The 20,817-nt window shown below is 44.2% G+C and overlaps 1 protein-coding gene across 1 annotated transcript; it reads left to right on the forward strand.

The window, feature by feature from the left end:
- Positions 1-1,936: 1,936 nt before the first annotated feature.
- Positions 1,937-19,084, forward strand: TIGAR (TP53 induced glycolysis regulatory phosphatase). The gene is made up of 6 exons (XM_040233751.1): positions 1,937-2,064; positions 7,525-7,562; positions 12,630-12,751; positions 15,091-15,168; positions 15,803-15,913; positions 16,961-19,084. Exons 1-6 carry the CDS (start codon positions 2,033-2,035, stop codon positions 17,390-17,392), a joined length of 813 nt encoding a protein of 270 aa, XP_040089685.1. The 5' UTR covers positions 1,937-2,032; the 3' UTR covers positions 17,393-19,084.
- Positions 19,085-20,817: the final 1,733 nt, after the last annotated feature.

A 20,817-nucleotide genomic window follows, 5' to 3' on the forward strand; every position in this document is an offset into this window, starting at 1 on the left:
CCAAAGTACTGGAGTTTCAGCTTCAGCATCATTCCCTCCAAAGAAATCCCAGGGCTGATCTCCTTCAGAATGGACTGGTTGGAACTCCTTGCAGTCCAAGGTACTCTCAAGAGTCTTCTCCAACAACACAGTTCAAAAGCATCAATTCTTCAGCGCTCAGCTTTCTTCACAGTCCAACTCTCACATCCATACATGACCACTGGAAAAACCATAGCCTTGACTAGAGGGACCTTTGTTGGCAAAGTAATGTCTCTGCTTTTGAATATGCTATCTAGGTTAGTCATAACTTTTATTCCAAAATCCCAAAGAAAGGCAATGCTAAAGAATGCTCAAACTACTACACAACTGCACTCATCTCACATGCTAGTAAAGTAATGCCCCAAATTCTCCAAGCCAGGCTTCAACAGTACGTGAACCATGAACTTCCAGATGTTCAAGCTGGTTTTAGAAAAGGCAGAGGAACCAGAGATCAAATTGCCAACATCCGCTGGATCATGGAAAAAGCAAGAGAGTTCCAGAAAAACATCTATTTCTGCTTTATTGACTATGCCAAAGCCTTTGACTGTGTGGATCACAATAAACTGTGGAAAATTCTGAAGGAGATGGGAATACCAGACCACTTGACCTGCCTCTTGAGAAACCTATATGCAGGTCAGGAAGCAACAGTTAGAACTGGACATGGAACACAGACTGGTTTCAAATAGGAAAAAGAGTATGTCAAGGCTGTATACTGTCTCTCTGCTTATTTAACTTCTATGCAGAGTACATCATGAGAAACGCTGGGCTGGAAGAAACTCAAGCTGGAATCAAGATTGCCGGGAGAAATATCAAGAACCTCAGATATGCAGATGACACCACCCTTATGGCAGAAAGTGAAGAGGAACTAAAAAGCCTCTTGATGAAAGTGAAAGAGGAGAGTGAAAAAGTTGGCTTAAAGCTCAACATTCAGAAAACGAAGATCATGGCATCTGGTCCCATCACTTCATGGGAAATAGATGGGGAAACAGTGTCAGACTTTATTTTGGGGGCCTCCAAGATCACTGCAGATGGTGACTGCAGCCATGAAATTAAAAGACGCTTACTCCTTGGAAGGAAACTTATGACCAACCTAGATAGCTTGGACTGCAAGGAGATCCAACCAGTCCATTCTAAAGGGTATCAGCCCTGGGTGTTCTTTGGAAGGAATGATGCTAAAGCTGAAACTCCAGTACTTTGGCCACCTCACGTGACTCATTGGAAAAGACTCTGATGCTGGGAGGGATTGGGGGCAGGAGGAGAAGGGGACGACAGAGGTTGAGATGGCTGGATGGCATCACCGTCTCGATGGACGTGAGTTTGAGTGAACTCCGGGTGTTGGTGATGGACAGGGAGGCCTGGCGTGTTGCGATTCATGGGGTCGCAAAGAGTCGGACACGACTGAGCGACTGAACTGAACTGAACTGAACTGAGTCCAGATAAGGGCTGCCAGGGGCCAAGCCTAGACTTTGCGCCCGGAGCAGGTCAGTCTAAGCGGAGTTGGGGGCTGAAGCCAAGGTGGGTCTAAGCACACTGCTCCCAGTGCCAGCGATTAACATAAACCCTAGGACTGAACGTGTCTGGAGCTGTACATCCACGAAGCAGGACTGCTGGCCGCACCCCAGCCTCAAATCAGACTAACCGCCATCGGAGCTGCAGCAGCCTTATCATCGCGGAGCCTCCAGCCCTGAGTTTGCCCTGGCGCGACCCGTCTGCCGGGCTCGGGGCGGGGCCGCCGCACCTGCCGCGCTCCAATCAAAGGCCTGCGCGCAGCTGCGCACGCGCCACGGCCCTGGGCGGGATCTGGCCGCCCATCAGTCTTCGACACCAGCCGGGCCCCCTCCTCCCTGATTGGCTGGTCAGGGAGTGACGTAGAGGCCGCCTTCACCTATAGCTGCGGAGCCGGCTGGCGGCGCGGTGCGGAAGCGGAGGGGCTTGGCGGTCGCAGTGCAGGGCAGCGGGTGCGGATTCTGGTGGCGCTGCGGTCCTTGGTCTTCTGGCTCCGGGCGTGGGCGAGATGACGCGCTTCGCTCTGACCGTGGTCCGGCAGTGAGTATGGCCGTCGCGGGCGGCCCTGTCCCTTCCGTGGCATGCTGTGGGGCTGGGCCGGGGGGACCGAGGATCCGCACCCGCCCCGCCAGTCCTGTCACGTATGTTCCCCCGGGGCTCGGCCTGGCGAGTTCTGGATGTTCCCCGTGAGTTATCCTCTTCCGGCCCTCCTGCCCCAGCGACGCCGAGCAGAAGGCCAGGGGTCAGATGTCATCGGTGCCCCAGTACGTGGGGATAGGGATGTCGGAAGGAGTGAGGTCAAGGCCATCCCCTCCACCTCACTCCAGCTGGAGGGCGGCTGAATCCGAAGACACAGTCGAGTCCCCGCACCTCCCGGGCCTCGCGTTTGCCCCCAGCTGGGCCCGCAGGGTCTGCAGCGTGGACCGGCTCGGAGCTGACCTTTCCCTTGCAGGCTCTGCTCCCACTCTTGTCCCCTCGGTACCCCAGGCTGGGGTCTGAGATTCTCCCCCGCAGAGCTTCGGCCGCTGGGAGAGTAGCTGGGGGCGGGGAGGGGGGGCGCCTCGCCCTGCTCTCAGCCGCCTGCACTGCCCTCAACAAATATTTTTAACATACAGCGTTACAGGGAGCCAAATGCTGACATGTCTTGTCATGCCTTCCTTTTCCTTTTCGACTCTATGTTTGCCCGGTGTTAACTGAGTTCAGGGCGGTCAGGAGCACAGATTTTTCAAGCAAGGGCGACACAGATTGGAATCTGGGCTCCACCTGAGAGCCTTGTAACCTGGGCTTCCTTTAACCGACTTAATTTACACGACCTCAGTTTCCTGATTTATAAAATGGGGATAGTGATAGGCCCCACCCCACTGGATTAGTGTGATCGTTAAATGTTAGAAAGGTAAAGTGCATCGCACTGGGGAGAGGTGGGGAGCATGTATGAGAATTAACGAACTTTTGTTTTTGTAAGGACAACTCTGATAAAAATGCAGCGTGTCGTCCAGTATGTGTGTGTGGTTAATGGGACCAGCATTCTGAGTGGGTTCTGTGTATCAGAGGACTGGGTTGCAGGTAACTGAGATTCCATTTTTGACTTCTTGGAGCTTGCAAGGAACATCAGAATGGTCTAACCTTGTCAAGCTGCTTTTAGTTGCTGTCTTTTTTTGGTCCTGTTCTTCCTTAATAGGAAGGTTATCTCAGCTGTTATCTGAAGTTGTCCCTTTAGGACTCACAGGATTTTAATGGCCAATCAAGAAATGGAGATGCTTTCTCCACCCCATTCCTCTGCATTTTATAGAATAGTTTATGACCATCATGTGACCTTCGAAGGACCTATAGCTACTCCGTAGCAGACCAGGAACTAGTCTTGATTGTACTTTCCTCTTGATTTGGAGCACTTTCTAGATGCCTGACCCAGGGCCTGACATAAAATTGAAGCCCAGAAGTCGTAGAACATCTAGGCTAAACCACCCCTTGAAAAACAAGCTGATCCCTATTTAGATGCTTAGTAGACAATTGTTACATAAATGTATATTTTATCCCCTCCTCCCTTCTTAAAAAGGGCTTGAAAGGTGTAAAATTGTTTCCTCAAAGAAACCCTTTGAGGAATTAATTTAAAAATAAGTCTTAATGAATTAGTATTTGCCAGGTACAGTTGTAATTAAATTCTGACTACCATCCAGTGAGGTGAAGAGGGCCTCTCAATTTGCAGATGAGGAAACAGACACAGAGGTCATGTGACTTGCTTAAAATCACGTGATGAGTTGGGAAGGGGGTTTAAACTGAGGTGGCAGTACTGTGGCCCATCCTGTTAACTGCTTTGCCCTTCTGCCTCCTGTTTTAGAATTAAAGCCTCGTGTTTGTGGATTGCCTGACTATCACCAGCCATTTCAGAAGCTACTTTTTACTTCTTGTGATCTGACTGTGAAGAGTGATAAGAACAATTTGCTTTGTTCTGTTCTGTTCATGGGAAAGGGCTTCTCTGGTGGTTCAGTGATAAAGAATCCACCTGTAATGCAGGAGATGCAGGTTTGATCCCTGGGTCGGGAAGATCCACTGGAGGAGGAAATGGCAACCCACTCCAGTAATCTTGCCTGGAAAATCCCATGAACAGAGGAACCTGGCAGGCTGCAGTCCATGGGGTCAAAAAGAGTCGGACACTACTTAGCCATTGAGCACACATGCATCCATAAGAAATTGCAGAGAAAGTGTTGAAATAATTGATAGGGAATAGTTAGTTTCCTCCTTCAGAATTCTCAAAGCTAAAATTTGATAATTCTTTCAGGAAAAGAAACAAGATGCTAAAAGACACTTACTCCTTGGAAGGAAAGTTATGACCAACCTAGACAGCATATTAAAAAGCAGAGACATTACTTTGCCAACAGAGGTCCGTCTAGTCAAGGCTATGGTTTTTCCAGTGGTCATGTATGGATGTGAGAGTTGGACTGTGAAGAAAGCTGAGCGCTGAAGAATTGATGCTTTTGAACTGTGGTGTTGGAGAAGACTCTTGAGAGTCCCTTGGACTGCAAGGAGATCCAACCAGTCTATCCTAGGGGAGATCAGTCCTGAGTGTTCATTGGAAGGAGTGATGTTGAAGCTGAAACTCCAATACTTTGGCCACCTGATGCGAAGAGCTAATTCATTGGAAAGACCCTGATACTGGGAAAGATTGAAGGCAGGAGGAGAAGGACGACAGAGGATGAGGTGGTTGGATGGCATCACTGACTCGGTGGTTTGGGTAGACTCCAGGAGTTGGTGATGGACTGGGAGGCCTGGCGTGCTGCGGTCAGTGGGGTCGCAAAGAGTCAGACAGGACTGAGCGACTAAACTGAACTGAGTTTTATTGAACGGTGACTCTTCTGATAATGGAAGAAAACTTTTTAATTGCAATTTAAGCTCAGCCAAACCCTTTATGAATCTTGTGCTTTAAGCTCAGCCAAATTCTTTATGAATCTTGTGCTGTTACTGTCAGCATGTTGATCTTCATCAGCATCCTTGAACGTGAGACTGCCAGTGTGTATCATTGTTGGAACAGAATACCCCAGATTTCAGACTTCAAGTCTACTAATCTGATTGAGCTGTAGTTTCTCATGGTCTTAGAACAGCATTGTTGAAAAGCCCAATAAATGCAGAAAGGCCTCTGGTTCCCTTGAAACGTTCTTGTAGGTGTTTGCAATTAGTTGCCTGCAAAACTATCCCATTTCACTCCATTTTTAGCTAGTTCTTTAAACATTTTTACAAACTAAATTTCATTTACTTTTAATTCCTGAAAGATGATGAATTAGTATAGGTATTGACAACACTGATTTTATTTTTTTAATTCTGCCTCTTTGGGCAGTTACTTAGTTTTCATTGAATGCTAATCATTGTTCTGATAGAGCAGGCAAGTTGAATATTGGATCATCTGTAAACTCTTATAAAGACACATGTAATTGTTATGTTCCTGTGATGTGTGTTTTCTGGGATTGATTAATTGGAAGAGCCCGTGCAGCTAGGACTAATCTAATATAGACACAAATGTATCATGAATTGGGTATTTTACATTCCCTAACTCCTCCCCAACCATCCAGTGAAAATCCTCACATTCCTAACCCTTGCAAACTTCTCTATTTTCAAATGAGTTAATTGCTGTGGAGGAATCACTGTAAGGCTGTATATTCATGGTTGAATAGCAGGAGAGTACACTCCATTCTCGTGTATACCAGAGCATATCTACTTTGACAGCTCGCCCCAGTTGTACGCTAATGTCCCATGATTTGTCTCTCCTGTGGCAAACCCAAGTACTTGTCTGCTGAATTTGAATTATTTAAAAGGATGTGGTTAGGAAATTAAGCTCTTTTATATGGTTTCTAGAGAATCGCTATCAAGCATAAACCAGAACTAACAAAGTGTCTTTTAAAGTGAAGAACAGCGTGATAATCCCCCAAATGAACGGTGCATATTTGAGGGCCTATAAATGGCCAGTCATCAGACTTGGCTTCTTGTCATAAGGCTTGGGATTCTTACAGAGTCAGATATCTGTCTTGGAAATGAATCACACTGCAGATTTTGAAAATGAGTGCTGTTACTCCTGACTCCTTCAAAGTATATTCCTCTGACCTTTCCACTCTCCTGATTTTCCCTGTGGCTGCTGCAAGCCAAGCTTTGGTTAGGGAAGTGGATTAATAGTAAACCTGTTCTAGCCACCCACTTTTATTTCCCACTCCCCAAATAAGCTAGCTATAACCAGTTGCTTCAAGGATTTGAACAAACCTCTCGAGAAATGTTTGGTTTGTAACAGACATTTACAAAGCTATAAAACTAAATATTTGTGTACGTTTTTTTGGGGGGAAAAAAGTTCCTTTGCTAGATTGCTCCTCTCTGATGTTTATAAGGTGATTTGAAAGCAAAATACGCCCCATAGAGTGCCAGTGTGCCCCCGCCCTCCCCTGCCCAGCCTCAGTCCAGTTATTCTGTGACAGTATTTCTCATCCTGTTACTCTTCGGGTTGCTTCAGAATGGTCTGGGTTTGGTTTTGTAATCCCTTAGCATTGCAGAGCGGAGCAGCTGGAGCCGCTCGAGGACTCAGAAGCCAGGGTGGGGGCTGTGGGTCGCTGTACCCCTTTCCGCTCCGCTCATGGTCCCCTGGACCTGCTCGCTCAGCCCAGCAGATGAATGGATGGACTGGCTGTCCTATTTGGTCCTGATGCCTGGGGAAGTAGTTTTGGTCAACATATTTAAGAAGACGATTTAACAAAAATTTTCTGTCTGTACATATACACTTTTTTTTTTTAATTGGGGTAAATTGCTTTAGTGTTTTGTTAGTTTCTGCTCTACAACAGTATGTGTCAGATACACGTATACGTACGTTGCCTCCCTCCCTTCCCTCCCTGCCAGGTTGTTACGGAGCACCGAGCTGAGTCCCCTGCGCTGTGCAGCAGCTTCCCTCTAGCTATCTGTGGTACACGTGGTCGTGTGTACATCTCAGTGCTACTCAATGCGTCTGCTCACCCACCCATTCCCCCCAACCATGTCCACTGATGTGCTTTCTACATCTGTGTCTCTATTCCTACCCTGCAAGGACGTGCATCAGTACTTTTTTCTAGATTCCGTATATATGTGTTAATATACAGTATTTGTTTTCTCTTTCTGACTTGCTTCACTCTGTACGACAGGCTCTAGGTTTATCCATATCACTTAACAACTGACTCAGTTTCATTCCTTTTTATGGCTGAGTGACATTCCATTGTGTATCTGTACATATACTTTGAAAAATAATATTCTCTGCCTTCAGTTCACTTAAGATTTATCTATACATTTTACTTTGGAACAGTTTGAAATTTTTAGCTCAATTCGGTCCATAGAATAGACAACTGCAGATAGTAGAGTGTCATTTTTACAGGTTAGATTCTAACGTATGTACAATGTGCTGTCTTTACAAATATGACCTTTTCTTGCCAATTTTTTCCCCTAATTTCAAAAGTAACCTAATTTGATAATAAGGGCTTTCTCCCTGTCTTTCTGTTTTAGTGGAGAAACAAGACTTAACAAGGAGAAAATAATTCAAGGTTGGTATTCTCTGACTTTTATTTTTTAGCTCTCTCTGTTCATGTTCATGTGAAATGCAGGATAAAGAGATCTGATAGGGTAGGATGGACCAGGGCCAGGTCTGGACTGTGACCTGGGATTACAGAATTAAAGCATATGGTCACAAAAGTATGATCAGAGTAGACGGTACTCAAGAGGAGTAAGTCTCTAGAGTGAATTGGATGTGAAGACCAGTGCTCCAAGTTGTTTGTGGGAGGCTTCAGAGCGACCTCTCAGCTGATTAAGGAGTTGTATTGGATCTAATTGTCTTCAAATATATCTGCCAGAGTTTAAAATGACTTCATATTTGGAAACAAAAATTTACTGGCTGGTGTTAATGGTATTTTTCCTGCTAAGATGTATTATTTTTAGTAGTAACAAAGAAATAGTTTAAAAAGAGAATTTCTGTTCTCACATGGGGTTGTTAATTTATTCTGTCTTCCTCCCCACCCCACCTCTGCCGAGCTTGTTCTGTTAATTTGGGCTCAGGTTCTTTTAATCTCCTTGTGATCCAGCTGGTCTGGCTTCTAAAGAATATCTTTCAGCTAGACATGCTATTTCTGTGCTCTGATGATACAAGCGTTGAGTTTTATATTTTGGGGCTAGGGACATCTGGTGTTTGCAGGAGCTGATTTTTAATACCTCACGTACCTGCCTCCTTCTGCTGGAAACCAGTCTCTGTTTCCCACTGACCTGGGACCCACCCAGAGCATCCTCAGGACTCATTACCTTGTTTGTTCATGGGCCCTGCTCACTTGTCTCATTTCATTTGAAACTGACAGTTCAGTTCAGTTCAGTCCCTCAGTCGTGTCTGACTCTGCGACTCCTTGAATCACAGCACGCCAGGCCTCCCTGTCTATCACCAACTCCCGGAGTTCACTCAGACTCGCGTCCATCGAGTCGGTGATGCCATCCAGCCATCTCATCCTCTGTCGTCCCCTTCTCCTCCTGCCCCCAATCCCTCCCAGCATTAGAGTCTTTTCCAGTGAGTCAACTCTTCACATGAGGTGGCCAAAGTACTGGAGTTTCAGCTTCAGCATCATTCCCTCCAAAGAAATCCCAGGGCTGATCTCCTTCAGAATGGACTGGTTGGATCTCCTTGCAGTCCAAAGGACTCTCAAGAGTCTTTTCCAACACCACAGTTCAAAAGCATCAATTCTTCAGCGCTCAGCTTTCTTCACAGTCCAACTCTCACATCCATACATGACCACTGGAAAAACCATAGCCTTGACTAGACAGACCTTTGTTGGCAAAGTAATGTCTCTGCTTTTCAATATGCTGTCTAGGTTGGTCATAACTTTCCTTCCAAGGAGTAAGCGTCTTTTAATTTCATGGCTGCAGTCACCATCTGCAGTGATTTTGGAGCCTCCAAAAATAGTCTGCCACTGTTTCCACTGTTTCCCCATCTATTTCCCATGAAGTGATGGGACCAGATGCCATGATCTTCGTTTTCTGAATGTTGAGCTTTAAGCCAACTTTTTCACTCTCCTCTTTCACTTTCATCAAGAGGCTTTTTAGTTCCTCTTCACTTTCTGCCATAAGGGTGGTGTCATCTGCATATCTGAGGTTCTTGATATTTCTCCCAGCAATCTTGATTCCGACTTGTGTTTCTTCCAGCCCAGCGTTTCTCATGATGTACTCTGCATAGAAGTTAAATAAGCAGGGTGGCAATATACAGCCTTGACGTACTCCTTTTCCTACTTGGAACCAGTCTGTTGTTCCATGTCCAGTTCTAACTGTTGCTTCCTGACCTGCATACAGATTTCTCAAGAGGCAGGTCAGGTGGTCTGGTATTCCCATCTCTTTCAGAATTTTCCACAGTTTATTGTGATCCGCACAGTCAAAGGCTTTGGCATAGTCAATAAAGCAGAAATAGATGTTTTTCTGGAATTCTCTTGCCTTTTCAATAATCCAGCGATGTTGGCAATTTGACCTCTGGTTCCTCTGCCTTTTCTAAAACCAGCTTGAACATCTGGAAGTTCACGGTTCACGTATTGCTGAAGCCTGGCTTGGAGGATTGGGGGCATTACTTTACTAGCTTGTGAGATGAGTGCAATTGTGTGGTAGTTTGAGCATTCTTTGGCATTGGCTTTCTTTGGGATTGGAATGAAAATGGACCTTTTCCAGTCCTGTGGCCACTGCTGAGTTTTCCAAATTTGCTGGCATATTGAGTGCAGCACTTTCACAGCATCATCTTTCAGGATTTGAAACAGCTCAACTGGAATTCCATCACCTCCACACGCTTTGTTTGTAGTCATGTTTTCTAAGGCCATGAATAAAAGTTTTCATGTTCATTACCTGTTTTTTAGATTTGTTTTGTGTTCTTTTCCTAACTTTGGAAGTTAGATGCTTAGTTTCTTCAGTTACAGCCACCTTCTTTTTCTTTTAATGTTTGTAAGCATTCAAACTTATATGGTTTCTAAGTACTGTTTTTGTTGCATGCCTACAGTTTTGATTTATAGTGATCTAGTAAGTATTTAGTACCAGGTATCTTAAAATTTCCATTATGATTTCTTCATTGACCTGTAAGTTATTTTGAACTGTTTTTAAATTTCCAAATGAGTGGACTGTTTGGTTTTGTTCATCGTTTGTGATTGACTTAGAGTGTGACTGCTTTCTGTTTTGACAGTATGGTTTATTTGGTAATATGTCTGAAATTGGTTAGCGTGGTCAGTTTTTATTATAAATTTACTATATGTTTGAGAAAAATCTTTGTTTTCTAATTATTGGGTTTAGAATTTTATATCAAATCATTAATCTTGATTTTGTCATTCAAATCTTCCCATACTTTACTAGTTTTGTAAATTTACTCATGTGCCTTTATGACCTAAGGGTCAGTTTATGCATGAGATATATTGAATTTGCCACTGTGATAGCCAATTTATCCTTAAATACCTTCAATTTTATCAATTTGTGCTTTATATATTCTGCTTTTATATACTTCGAGGCTATTTTATTGGGCACATGCAAATTTAGATTGCTCTATCTTCCTGGTGAATTGAACCTTATTTATAGTGATCTTCACAATCCTTAGTAAGACTTCTGTCACAAAGTCATGTATTTCTGAGAGTGATATGGCAGCTACAGCTGTGTGGGGTTGGAATTTTCCTGGTGTGTATTTTCCCATCCCTTTCTTTTCAGCCTTGCTGGACTGGTCTCCTAAGTGTTACCTTGTCAATGGTAGGCAGCTGATTCTGGTTCTCTTAAAAAAAAAAAAAAAAAAGCAGCAGTCTTTTTGTTAACTGGTGAGAGTTGGTTTGATCCATGTTGACTCTGGTTTCTGGTGTGTTTGGATTTTTCCTTTGTGGTGTTTTTTTTTTTTCCCTTTGTTTTCTAGTCTTTTCCCTCTCACTCACCTTTACTTTTCAGGTGCCTGCTTTTCTTTCCCTTATCCAACCCACTGTTACCTTGCCTTCCGGCCTTGAAATAAACCATGTCCATTCTTTTAACAGTTGTCTTTATATCTTCACCATTCATACCTAATAAAGTATAAGCTAAGTATCCTCTCTCCTGAAAAATGTGACAGCATGTGCTGTTGTTTTAGTCTCCTGTCCTTTTTCACCTGTGCAACCTAGGCATTATTTTACTTAGTGTTTGTTTAAATTTACAGCCATACTTGCCAGTTTCTCCTGTCACCATTTGTTTTGCATCTCAGACCTTCATTCCTGAAGCATCTTTTCTGAGAAGTCCTCTTGTGTAAATCGGTTGGTGGTAAAGATAGTTTCAATCGGCTCTATTCCAGGCAGTTCTGTTTTTATTTTCTTTAGACTTTTTTAGTCCAGTTCTAGACTGATGGTTCTTTTAGAAGCTATTACTCTGCTGGGTTTTTTATTTTGGCTTCCCTTGCTCCTGTCCAGAGATCTCTCAACCAAATGGTGTCCCATGGTGCTTATCCCATCAAGGCCATGGTGTCCCATCATATCCCATGGTGTCCCATCTGTCTTCCTCTGTAGCTGTTTTTAAAGTCTTTTTATTTTGGTTTTCTACAGTTTCTCTTACTAAATCTGGTAGGGTATTTTTTTTTAAAAATAATTTATCCTCCTTGGTGTACACCATGTTTCCTTTATCTGTAGTTTTATGTCTTTCCTGATTTCTGTTCATTTCATACTTTGTATTCTCCATTTCGCACTTCCTGTTCTGTTTCATACTTCCTGTTCTCCATTTCTCTCTTTCTTGAGTTCCCACTAGCTGTAGTTAGGAATCCTTGTCCTTCCTCCATGTCTTAACACGTCTGAGATGTGCTCTTATCTCCTCGTATCTGTGGGAAAGGGGCACGGGGGACGACTTCAGCCTTACCTTTGGGTTCATGAAGCTTTTCAGCTTAATGAATTTCCTTTTATCCACTGAGGGATATTTTTTACCTCCACAGCAATTGCGTTTTTCATTGTTAAAAGGTTTGTGTAGTCCTTGTAGAAACCTGTCTGGTTTTTGAGGACTTGCTGCTGCTTGTTTTTGTGATTCAGTGTGCAGTCTCTGCTGTCTGAAGTACTGGTGTTTCCAAGTCTGTTACCCGTTGTTTCTGCTGACCCTCATTCACGATGGATTATTGTTCTGTGTGTTGTGTCACTGGTCGAACTGATATTTGCTCTAAGCTGGTAGAAGGCTTGTCGGCCTTTATGGAGAATGATTTGCAGTACTGTATGTTACTGAATTTTAACATTGGAGATAAAGAAGGAAAACTTCTCTAGGCGATGATCCAACCACCCAAATACAGCAGCTGGGCCAAGAAGGTAGATCAGAGGCAGCACTAATCAAACAGGCTGGTAAAGTGGTGGGCAGTGCAAGGCTGGGGAGCTGAAGACAGTCTCATCACCCACCAGTTCCCATCAGGCAGACATTCTTCTGGAAAACAGTTGGATACCTGAACCTCTATAGGGATTATAGCTTAATTTTGCTTGCTTTTAGTTTTCTGAAAAGTTACATGGAAAGTACTCAAGGAACTCTTTTAATAAAACATAGATGAACGCTCTTTATATTCTCTTAGGTGTGATTTTTATTTGCATCTGTTACCTATTTGAACGTTACTGTTCCTTCTGTTAATACTGCAGGACAAGGAATAGATGAGCCTCTTTCAGAAACTGGATTTAAACAAGCAGCTGCTGCTGGTATATTTCTTAAAGATGTGAAGTTTACTCATGTTTTCTCCAGTGACCTTAAAAGGACAAAGCAGGTAAGTTTAGTCAGGGATGAGGCTCGTGAGTCAAAAGTTTCAACAGTTGTACATTGGAAAATTTCCTCCCAGAGTTCATACAGAATTAAATTGCACACAAACATCATCCCCAATCCCCTTTCCTCGCTGACAGAAGTTCTTTTTATTTCACTTTTATATTTTATTTTATTTTGGTAATTTAAGCAGCTTGGGGGAAAATGTCTAACAAAATGCCAAAAAAAGGCAAAGAGGGTGTTGTGAGAGAAACCCAGTGGAAACACCACAGAGAGATTAAACGATTGAGACATCAGATATTGAAACTCAGAGTTTAAAAAGCAATTATGTTGCTATAAAGAAATGAAGGATGTGTGAAATATCTTTAGGGAACAGATTATTATAAAAACAATCCCAGAGGTTTGAAAAACCCAAATCAACTTCTGAAAGCTAAGGGAAGGAGACTTTAGTGACAACCATGGGGGAATAACAGGGCTGGAATGTAGCCTCCCCCAACAAACCACCAGAAAACAAGACAAAACCTGTGAGACAACTGTTTTCAGGTAGTGGACTCCAGGAAGCCTGGGCTGCAACCTCAGCTGGAGTGAAACAGGGGATGAGCCCTCAGCTGTCGTGGTTTTCTGACTGAAGTGATCCCCAGACGTCTGCAAAAGCAGCCAGCTAGCGGTCAGTGGTCTCCGAGTTGAGGGGACAAAGCTTAGAATTTGGAAGGCTTAAGTAACTAAAATCTGTGGGGCGTGCTGGAGAGAGAAATGCACAGAGAAGACTCGAGACACGTGTATGGAAGTCCTCATCAGTCTCTGGTGAACGGTTAGTCTGCACACCTGTGGCTGGAACCGCACGAGGGCAGAAAACAGAACTCCGGGGGAGACCAGTTGCTGGGGTGCGGTTGTCCAGTTGATTCCTGGGGCCCACACAAAGTGGGGAGGTGTGAGAGCTCCCACAGCACAAGTGGAGGCTGTGTTGAACACAGAGAGCGTGTCACCCCTTCACAGTGAGGCTAAACTGCCTTCAGAGCAGCAGCATGAGGCGAGAAGTAGGAGACGGCAGAAGCAACTCCATCTTCTAGAGGTGAAAAATGCAGTGTTCTGAAACGAGAATTTCACAGGGTGGGGTTAGCAGTAGGTTAGACACTGTAGAAGAAGAGGCCAGTGAACATGAAAACATGGAAACGGAACATTCCAAAATTAACTGTGGAAGGAAAAGAGGCTGGAAAAGGAAAAATGAAGAGCCTCTGAACTGTGGGATGGGACCAGGCAGTGCAGTATCACATATAGTTGAAGTCTCAAAAGGGAAAGAGGGAAGAGAGTTGGGGTGAGTGTGAAGGTAAAAGATACTTTGAAGAAATGGACGACTCAGAAGTGCTTTCGAAAATTAAGGTGAAATAAAGACTTTCAAGCGCAAGTTGAGGGACCCACAGTTACATGGTCAGTTGTTTTTGTAACTGCTTTTGGTCAGTTGAACTTTGACAGAGATGCCAAGATAATTCTGTGTTTGAAAGGGTGGTCTTTTCAATAAAAGGTGTTGAAACAATGGGCCAGCCATCTGGGAAAACATGACATGTGACTCTTGCCTCACGCAGTATGCAAAAACTAACCTGCAGCCGATTATAGAACAAGTCTACAAGCTAAAGCTATGGGACTTCTATAAGAAAACAGGAGAAAAGTCTTCATAAAAGTTTTTTGGGACAAAGCATAAATAAGACACAGGGAGGGAGAAAATTATAAATGTGTATGTTATATATGTGTGTATATATTTGACACCTATGTATTTGTCAGTAAATAACTTTTTATAAGTGATTGATCTACAACCTTTATTAATATATATACCTTTTCCAATAAGATTTTTGCTTTCATGTATTCTTGATATAATCAGTGCCCTTTCTTTTCAGCTTAAAGAAGCCCCATATATATTTCTTGTAGGGCTGATTTCGTGGTGATGAACTCCTTTAGTCTTTGTTTATCTGGAAAACCCTTGATTTTATCTTCAATTCTGAGCAACCTTGCTGGGTAGAGTATTTTTAGCTGGAATTCTCAGTACTTTGAATATGTCACACCACTACCTCTGACCTGTAAGATTTCTACTAGAAAATTTACTATTAGCCTTTTGGGGTTTTCCTTGGGAGGAGGTGAGTTGAGGGTCTTCCTATGATACCATCCTGAGCCCTCCCAGAATGATTTTTTTCGGGGGGTGGGGTGCGTGTCATGCAGAACCTTAGTTCCCCAGCCAAGGATCTGAACAGTGCTCCCTGCAATGGAAGCATGCCCTGACCATTGGTGTGCTAGGGGATTCCCCAATAATGATTATTTTTATGAGAAAAGAAATTGTTGTCTTTTGATTTGTAGACCGTGCATGGGATTTTGGAGAAGAGCAAATTTTGCAAAGATATGACAGTAAAGTATGATTCAAGACTTCGAGAAAGGGTAAGTATTAATAGCTTACTCACATGTTGTTCTTCTACCATAAAATATCACTACAGCAACTCAGTTTATCCCATGGCTAGAAATCAAATGCCTTCCCGCTTGGGGTGTGAAATTGGCTATTACATGAAGAATCTACTGTGTGGCAATTACTCTTACTTACTCTCGTGAATAGTGTCATATTTAATCATTAAAATCGTAGGCGAGAGGCATCTTAAATTATAAAAGCAAGGCATACTTGTGAGGACTTAGTACAGAAGAGTTTAAAAGTGAAAAGCTCTCTTCCCAGCCTCCAGTCCTCCTACATTAACACTGGCTGTTAGTAGTCTCTGTGGTCTTCTGATTTAATGACTTATGAAAGGTGTCATTTTAATCTTTCTTACTATGGATTCCTGAGAAGGTAGATTTCCCATGTTTCTTGGCCATTGGTATTTCCTCTGTGACTTGTGCGTTTTGCTAAGGCTTGATTTTTAAGAGCCTAAACAGCTAATGAGCTCTGAAGTCACGTGGATCTGGGTTTGCATCTTTTCAGAGGAGATAGGATAAAGTAAGCCGAAAGTGTGCCGTAAACATGTACTTAATTGTCTGTGTATTGCAAATTCCCCCTGAGGCTCTTTTGTCTGTTGGATCATTGCAGAAATATGGGGCTGCAGAAGGCAGGCCGCTGAGCGAGCTGAGGGCCATGGCTAAAGCAGCGGGGGAGGAGTGCCCAGCGTTCACACCGCCCGGAGGAGAGACCCTGGACCAGGTACGCAGCCCAGGGGAAGGTGGCTGTGTCCACGAGCTGGTCGACATCCGAGTAGCTGAAACCTGACGCTTCATGTGAGCAAGATGTTTCTGAGTTTTAGCTAAGCAATTTGCAAGTTGTTTGGTTCACAAAACAACTCTGCATGATACCATTTCCCCCCCCTTTTAACCTGTCCTGTCTTATCTCGTTTATTAATTTGGCATCATTACTGATCATGGATTTGAGGAAATGGGTTATTAGATGGTCTTGTTAAGAACGGGGAGCAGGAGTCTTTGCAGTGACGGGGTGGGGGTCAGTGAAGCAGGTGTGTGCCCCTCTGGGGGAGGGCAGCCGATAGACACAGGCGCAGGGCTGTCACGCCTCCCCTGCCCCACCCCTCCAGGTGACGTCATAGCCCCTGGAGTCTTCTGCTGCTCAGTTGTGTTACGGGTGATCACCTCCCCCCCTATTTTTAATTTTCATAGTTTCCTTGTAAGGACTTTGTGTGAGTTTAGCGAGGGACGGCTTTTCATCCTTGCTGTCGTTGAACTTCAGAAGTGTTGGATGCAGGTTCCTAGGTGACACTGTTTCATGACCTTCTGTTTGCTTCAAGTCAGGAGTTAGGCATTGTATCTTACTCATGTTTGCCCCCAAAGTGCTCTCATGGTTCCAGAAATATATTGGGCACTTACTTAGTAGTGTCAGTGGAAGTACTGATTGAATGAATAGAAATAGAGTTTCATCTGCTTCTGTGGTATTACTGGCTTGCAGAAAAATCAGTTCTGTTTATATCCTAAGTGTTATTTGGTCAATTGTGTCCAACTCTTTTTGACCCCATGGATGGTAGCCTGCCAGGCTCCTCTGTCTGTAGAATTCTTCAGGCAAGAATACTGGAGTGGGTAGCCATTCCCTTCTTCAGGGGATCTTCCTGACCCAGGGATTTAACCCGGGTCTCCTGCACTGCAGGCACATTCTTTACCATCTGAGCCACCAGGGAAGCCTGTTTATGTCTTAAGATAGTCATTAATGTCACTTTTATTTCACCTTTTTTTAAAAATTTCATTGCAGCTGAAAATGCGTGGAAAAGACTTTTTTGAATTTCTTTGTCAACTGATCCTGAAAGAAGCCAGTCAGAATGAACAGTTTTCCCAGGATGCCCTGAGCAGCTGTCTGGAAAGTTCCCTGGCAGAGATATTTCCTTTAGGGAAAAACTGTGCCTCCACATTTAACTCGGACAGCAGCGCTCTGGACCTAGCAGCCAGTGTCTTAGTCGTGAGTCACGGCGCCTACATGCGAAGCCTGCTGGATTACTTTCTGACCGACCTCAAGTGCTCGTTCCCAGCGACTCTGAGCAGGTCCGAGCTCACATCAGTTAGCCCTAACACAGGGATGACTGTCTTCATCCTAAACTTTGAGAAAGGAGGCAAAGGGAAACCAACCGCCCAGTGTGTGTGTGTGAACCTACAGGGCCACCTGGCCGGGGTGAGCAAAACTCCCTAAATATGAATCATCTGCATGGAAATCAACAAATGTGAGCCTCTGAGGGAGTGCCTCTTGACTTGACTTCCATCCTCTGCTAATGCTAATGGAAACAGTTAAAAAGCTGTCCGTTACAGCAGGTTATAAAACTCAAGTGGAATCAGAGCCATGTGAAACACTAATAGAAAACACTAATAGAAAACCATTGAAAATGGACTTCTTTGGTGCAAGTACAGTTGGAATTTTCCAGGGTAATTTTACCACTCTGCTCAGTGACCTCTCTGTATTGTAAATGGATGAGAGAACTCAGTATTGTGAATTGAGGCATGAATAACCCTGTTACTATGGTTTGGGTTACAATGTCTTTTTTTTTTTTTTTTAATGTCTGAAAAATCTAACTTGTTTTCTTCGCTCTTGGTATGATACTGTATTTTTTTTTTCTTTTGCCGTCTTCAACCAGTGCTTGGAAGAGGGAACTTGTAATTTCCACTCCATATTTGTGTGACAGTATGTTATATTCAAAAAGTCCTTGAAGGAAACCCGCCATCATAGTTTACGTAACAGCAAACAACACTAAATCTTTACAATGGAAATCAACTGTTGTAACTGTGGACTCTGGAGGGTTTGAGATAATAGATGAATGTGGCTTGTAGTTGCAGAACAGTATAGTGAGGAAGAACCATCATCTGTTACAGAATTTTAAAGAGGGAATCAAAGCAGAAGAAACAAAAAGAGCAGACCTTTCATATCTAACCTGTGGGCTGAAGAATTTAGTTTGAACATGGTGCTTAAGAAAGCACACAGTTGCTGATTTGCTTCAAAGCAGTGGGGATTTGTTCAAGATGAGGTTTCCTCTCTCTTCCACCAGATGGTGCTAGAGAAAAGGGATTTGGGTTATCATCACCGACTTCATGGACCTGAGTTTGAGCAAGCTCAGAAAGTTGGTGATGGACAGGGAAGCCTGGCATGCTGCTGCTGTTGGGGTCACAAAGAGTCAGACAGGACTGAGCGACGGAACTGAACTGAAATTCTGTGCAACAAATGGGGGTCCTTCTGAAGTCCTCGTCTCCATGGAGAAAGTGTTTGCCATGCAGTTCTGCTTATAAATAGTCATGTTGATGAATGCCGTGAGCCTCAGCTCACAAGAGGGTGAGACTGAGTCTGTCTGTCACTTAAGGCTAAAGTCACATGTAGATGCACGCCAGGTTCACGATCATGCGGTCCTGAGTGCCCAGTGCCGCCGGTGGTCCTGGGACGGAGGGTATGGTCGCGCACTCAGGAAGCTCACGGCAGACAGACAGCTGCAAAGTAGCCAGAAAAGGACGAATAATAAGTGCCCACTTCCCCACCCTCCAGAAGTAATAACTAACCCCCTCCTTTTTTTTTTTTTTAATAACACACTGAGATGGAAGTAAAGTTCCTCTCAGCAGCCATTACTGCCCTGTTCCCTCCTGTTCTCCGCAGAGGTGGCCAGCACCTCGGGTCCACACAACCCCCCATCCTTCACATGGCCGCCTGGTATCATCAGGGAACGGAATCATTCTGGCATTTTACAAATGGACACAGCATCGGTCTATTCTGACTTCTCACTTACTGTGTGTATCTTGGGGTTCTATACTGGTATGTACAGATCCGGTTACTTTAACCACTGTATTCTGCAGAATAAACACAGTATGTTAAACACGTGGGTTTTATTTCTTTATTCTCCCATCAGTGGATGTTTTGGTTTATTCACCATTTTCTGAATAGAAACAGTGCTTCAGGGAGTGGCCTTGTGCTGTGTCAGAGAAAGCGTGCATCCCCAGTCTGACAGGAGCCAGTAGTCTCCAGAACAGTGGTTTTTCAGTCTCACTGGAAGTATTTCAAAAGCTGGTCTCCAACACTTGATTTTGTCTGGTGAAAGTGCGTTAACGTGACGAATGAAGGATATGCCCCTGTGTTAACAAGCTTTTCTGTGACTGCTGGAGTCTGGGCATTTTTGTGTGTGTGCATCTTGACCACGGGGTTCCCTCTCTGGCAGGTCATTAGTCAGCCTGCATCCTCGGTCTGGCTTTCTGTTCGGCTGTGTAGCTTGTTCTTAGTGAGTTATAGGAGGCCTTTATGTCCTCCAGTTCACTCGTCTCTTGGGTACGCCACCATACACCTTTTTCATATGTGTGTCTTTTTTTTATTTTGAGGTCAAACGGATATACCCTATTGTTTATGATTTGGGGGAGTTGGGGGTGTCTTTAAGAAGTTTTTCCTACCATGAGGTCATAACCTAATCTCCTTTTTCTTACAGTGTTAAGGAGTTTTCTGAATATTTCCTCTCGGATAAATCATCTGGAATTTGTTTTTGAATACTGTAAAGTCAGAATTCAGTTTTAGATATTTTTTCCCATGTGGAGAATGGTTACCAAGTGTTTCTTTTCCCAGTTGGTTCCTGATTCTCAGTCAGATCCCCATGTACCCACATTTACTAGAGGGAGTGGACTTTACCCCATTTTAGGGAGCCTTGGGTTTCCATGCAGGCTTCCTAGGTGGTTCAGCTGTAAAGAATCCACCTGCAGTGCAGGACACTTGCGTTCAGTCCCTGGGTTGGCAAGATCCCCTGGTGAAGGAAATGGCAACCCAGTAAAGCACTCGAGTATACTTACCTGGGGAATCCCATGGAGGAGCCTGGTGGGCTACAGTCTGTGGGGTCGCAAACAGTCAGACATGACTTAGCCACTAAACAACAACAACTTTGTTTCCATAGGACTCTCATTCTCAGTTACTGCAGCTTCACAGCCAAGTACCCTGCACGGTGAGCACCTCTATTCTGTACACATGTTGGAATCAGTTCATTAATTTCCAGAAAAATTCTGTTGCAGTTATAACTGGAATCACATGCCTGTGTTCAATTAGTCATTCGGTAAATATATTTTGAGCATGGCACATACATGCCAGGCTGTTACAAGAACTATTAGAGCTATTCTAAGAACTGCAAATATATAGCCATGAACAAAAAAAATAGACCGTCCTTGTGGAAGCTGTATTCTGTCCGGGATGATGAACACAGGACCTGTCAGTGGGCTCTTTGCAGTGGAGGGAAATGAGGCCGGAAGACCCAAGGGAGGCGTGCTGCTTTATTTGAGGGATGCCGGGAGCAGCAGGTGGGATCCAAAGACTGAAACCAAGAGTGAACTCTGCTTGTCTGTGGGAGGAGATGAGCAACCCAGATGGAGATGGGGGGCACAGGGACAGAGGAGGAGGGGTCTAGCTCTGTGTGGGACCCAAGCTGGTGCAGGGGGAGCGGGTACTGGGAAGTCCAGGTGGGTGACAGGAGAAGAGGGCAGGAAGCAGAAGGGATGAGGGAGGGAGGCCTGCCTTTGTGGCCTGTTGTAAGGGCTGGGGCTCATCTGTTGATAGGTTAATGTCGGATGGGGCCAGGCAGTAACATGGGGAAGATTCGTGGTCAGTAGACT

The sequence above is a fragment of the Oryx dammah genome, unplaced genomic scaffold (genome assembly GCF_014754425.2).
Source record: "Oryx dammah isolate SB20612 unplaced genomic scaffold, SCBI_Odam_1.1 HiC_scaffold_29, whole genome shotgun sequence".
NCBI lineage: Eukaryota > Metazoa > Chordata > Mammalia > Artiodactyla > Bovidae > Oryx > Oryx dammah.

Excerpts from the sequence above, each read along its gene's own strand:
- TIGAR (XM_040233751.1), top strand. The coding sequence starts at position 2,033 with ATGACGCGCTTCGCTCTGACCGTGGTCCGGCA. Across the intron at positions 2,065-7,524 it reads GCTCTGACCGTGGTCCGGCA|TGGAGAAACAAGACTTAACA; the intron begins GTGAGTATGGCC and ends TTTCTGTTTTAG. Across the intron at positions 7,563-12,629 it reads CAAGGAGAAAATAATTCAAG|GACAAGGAATAGATGAGCCT; the intron begins GTTGGTATTCTC and ends TTAATACTGCAG.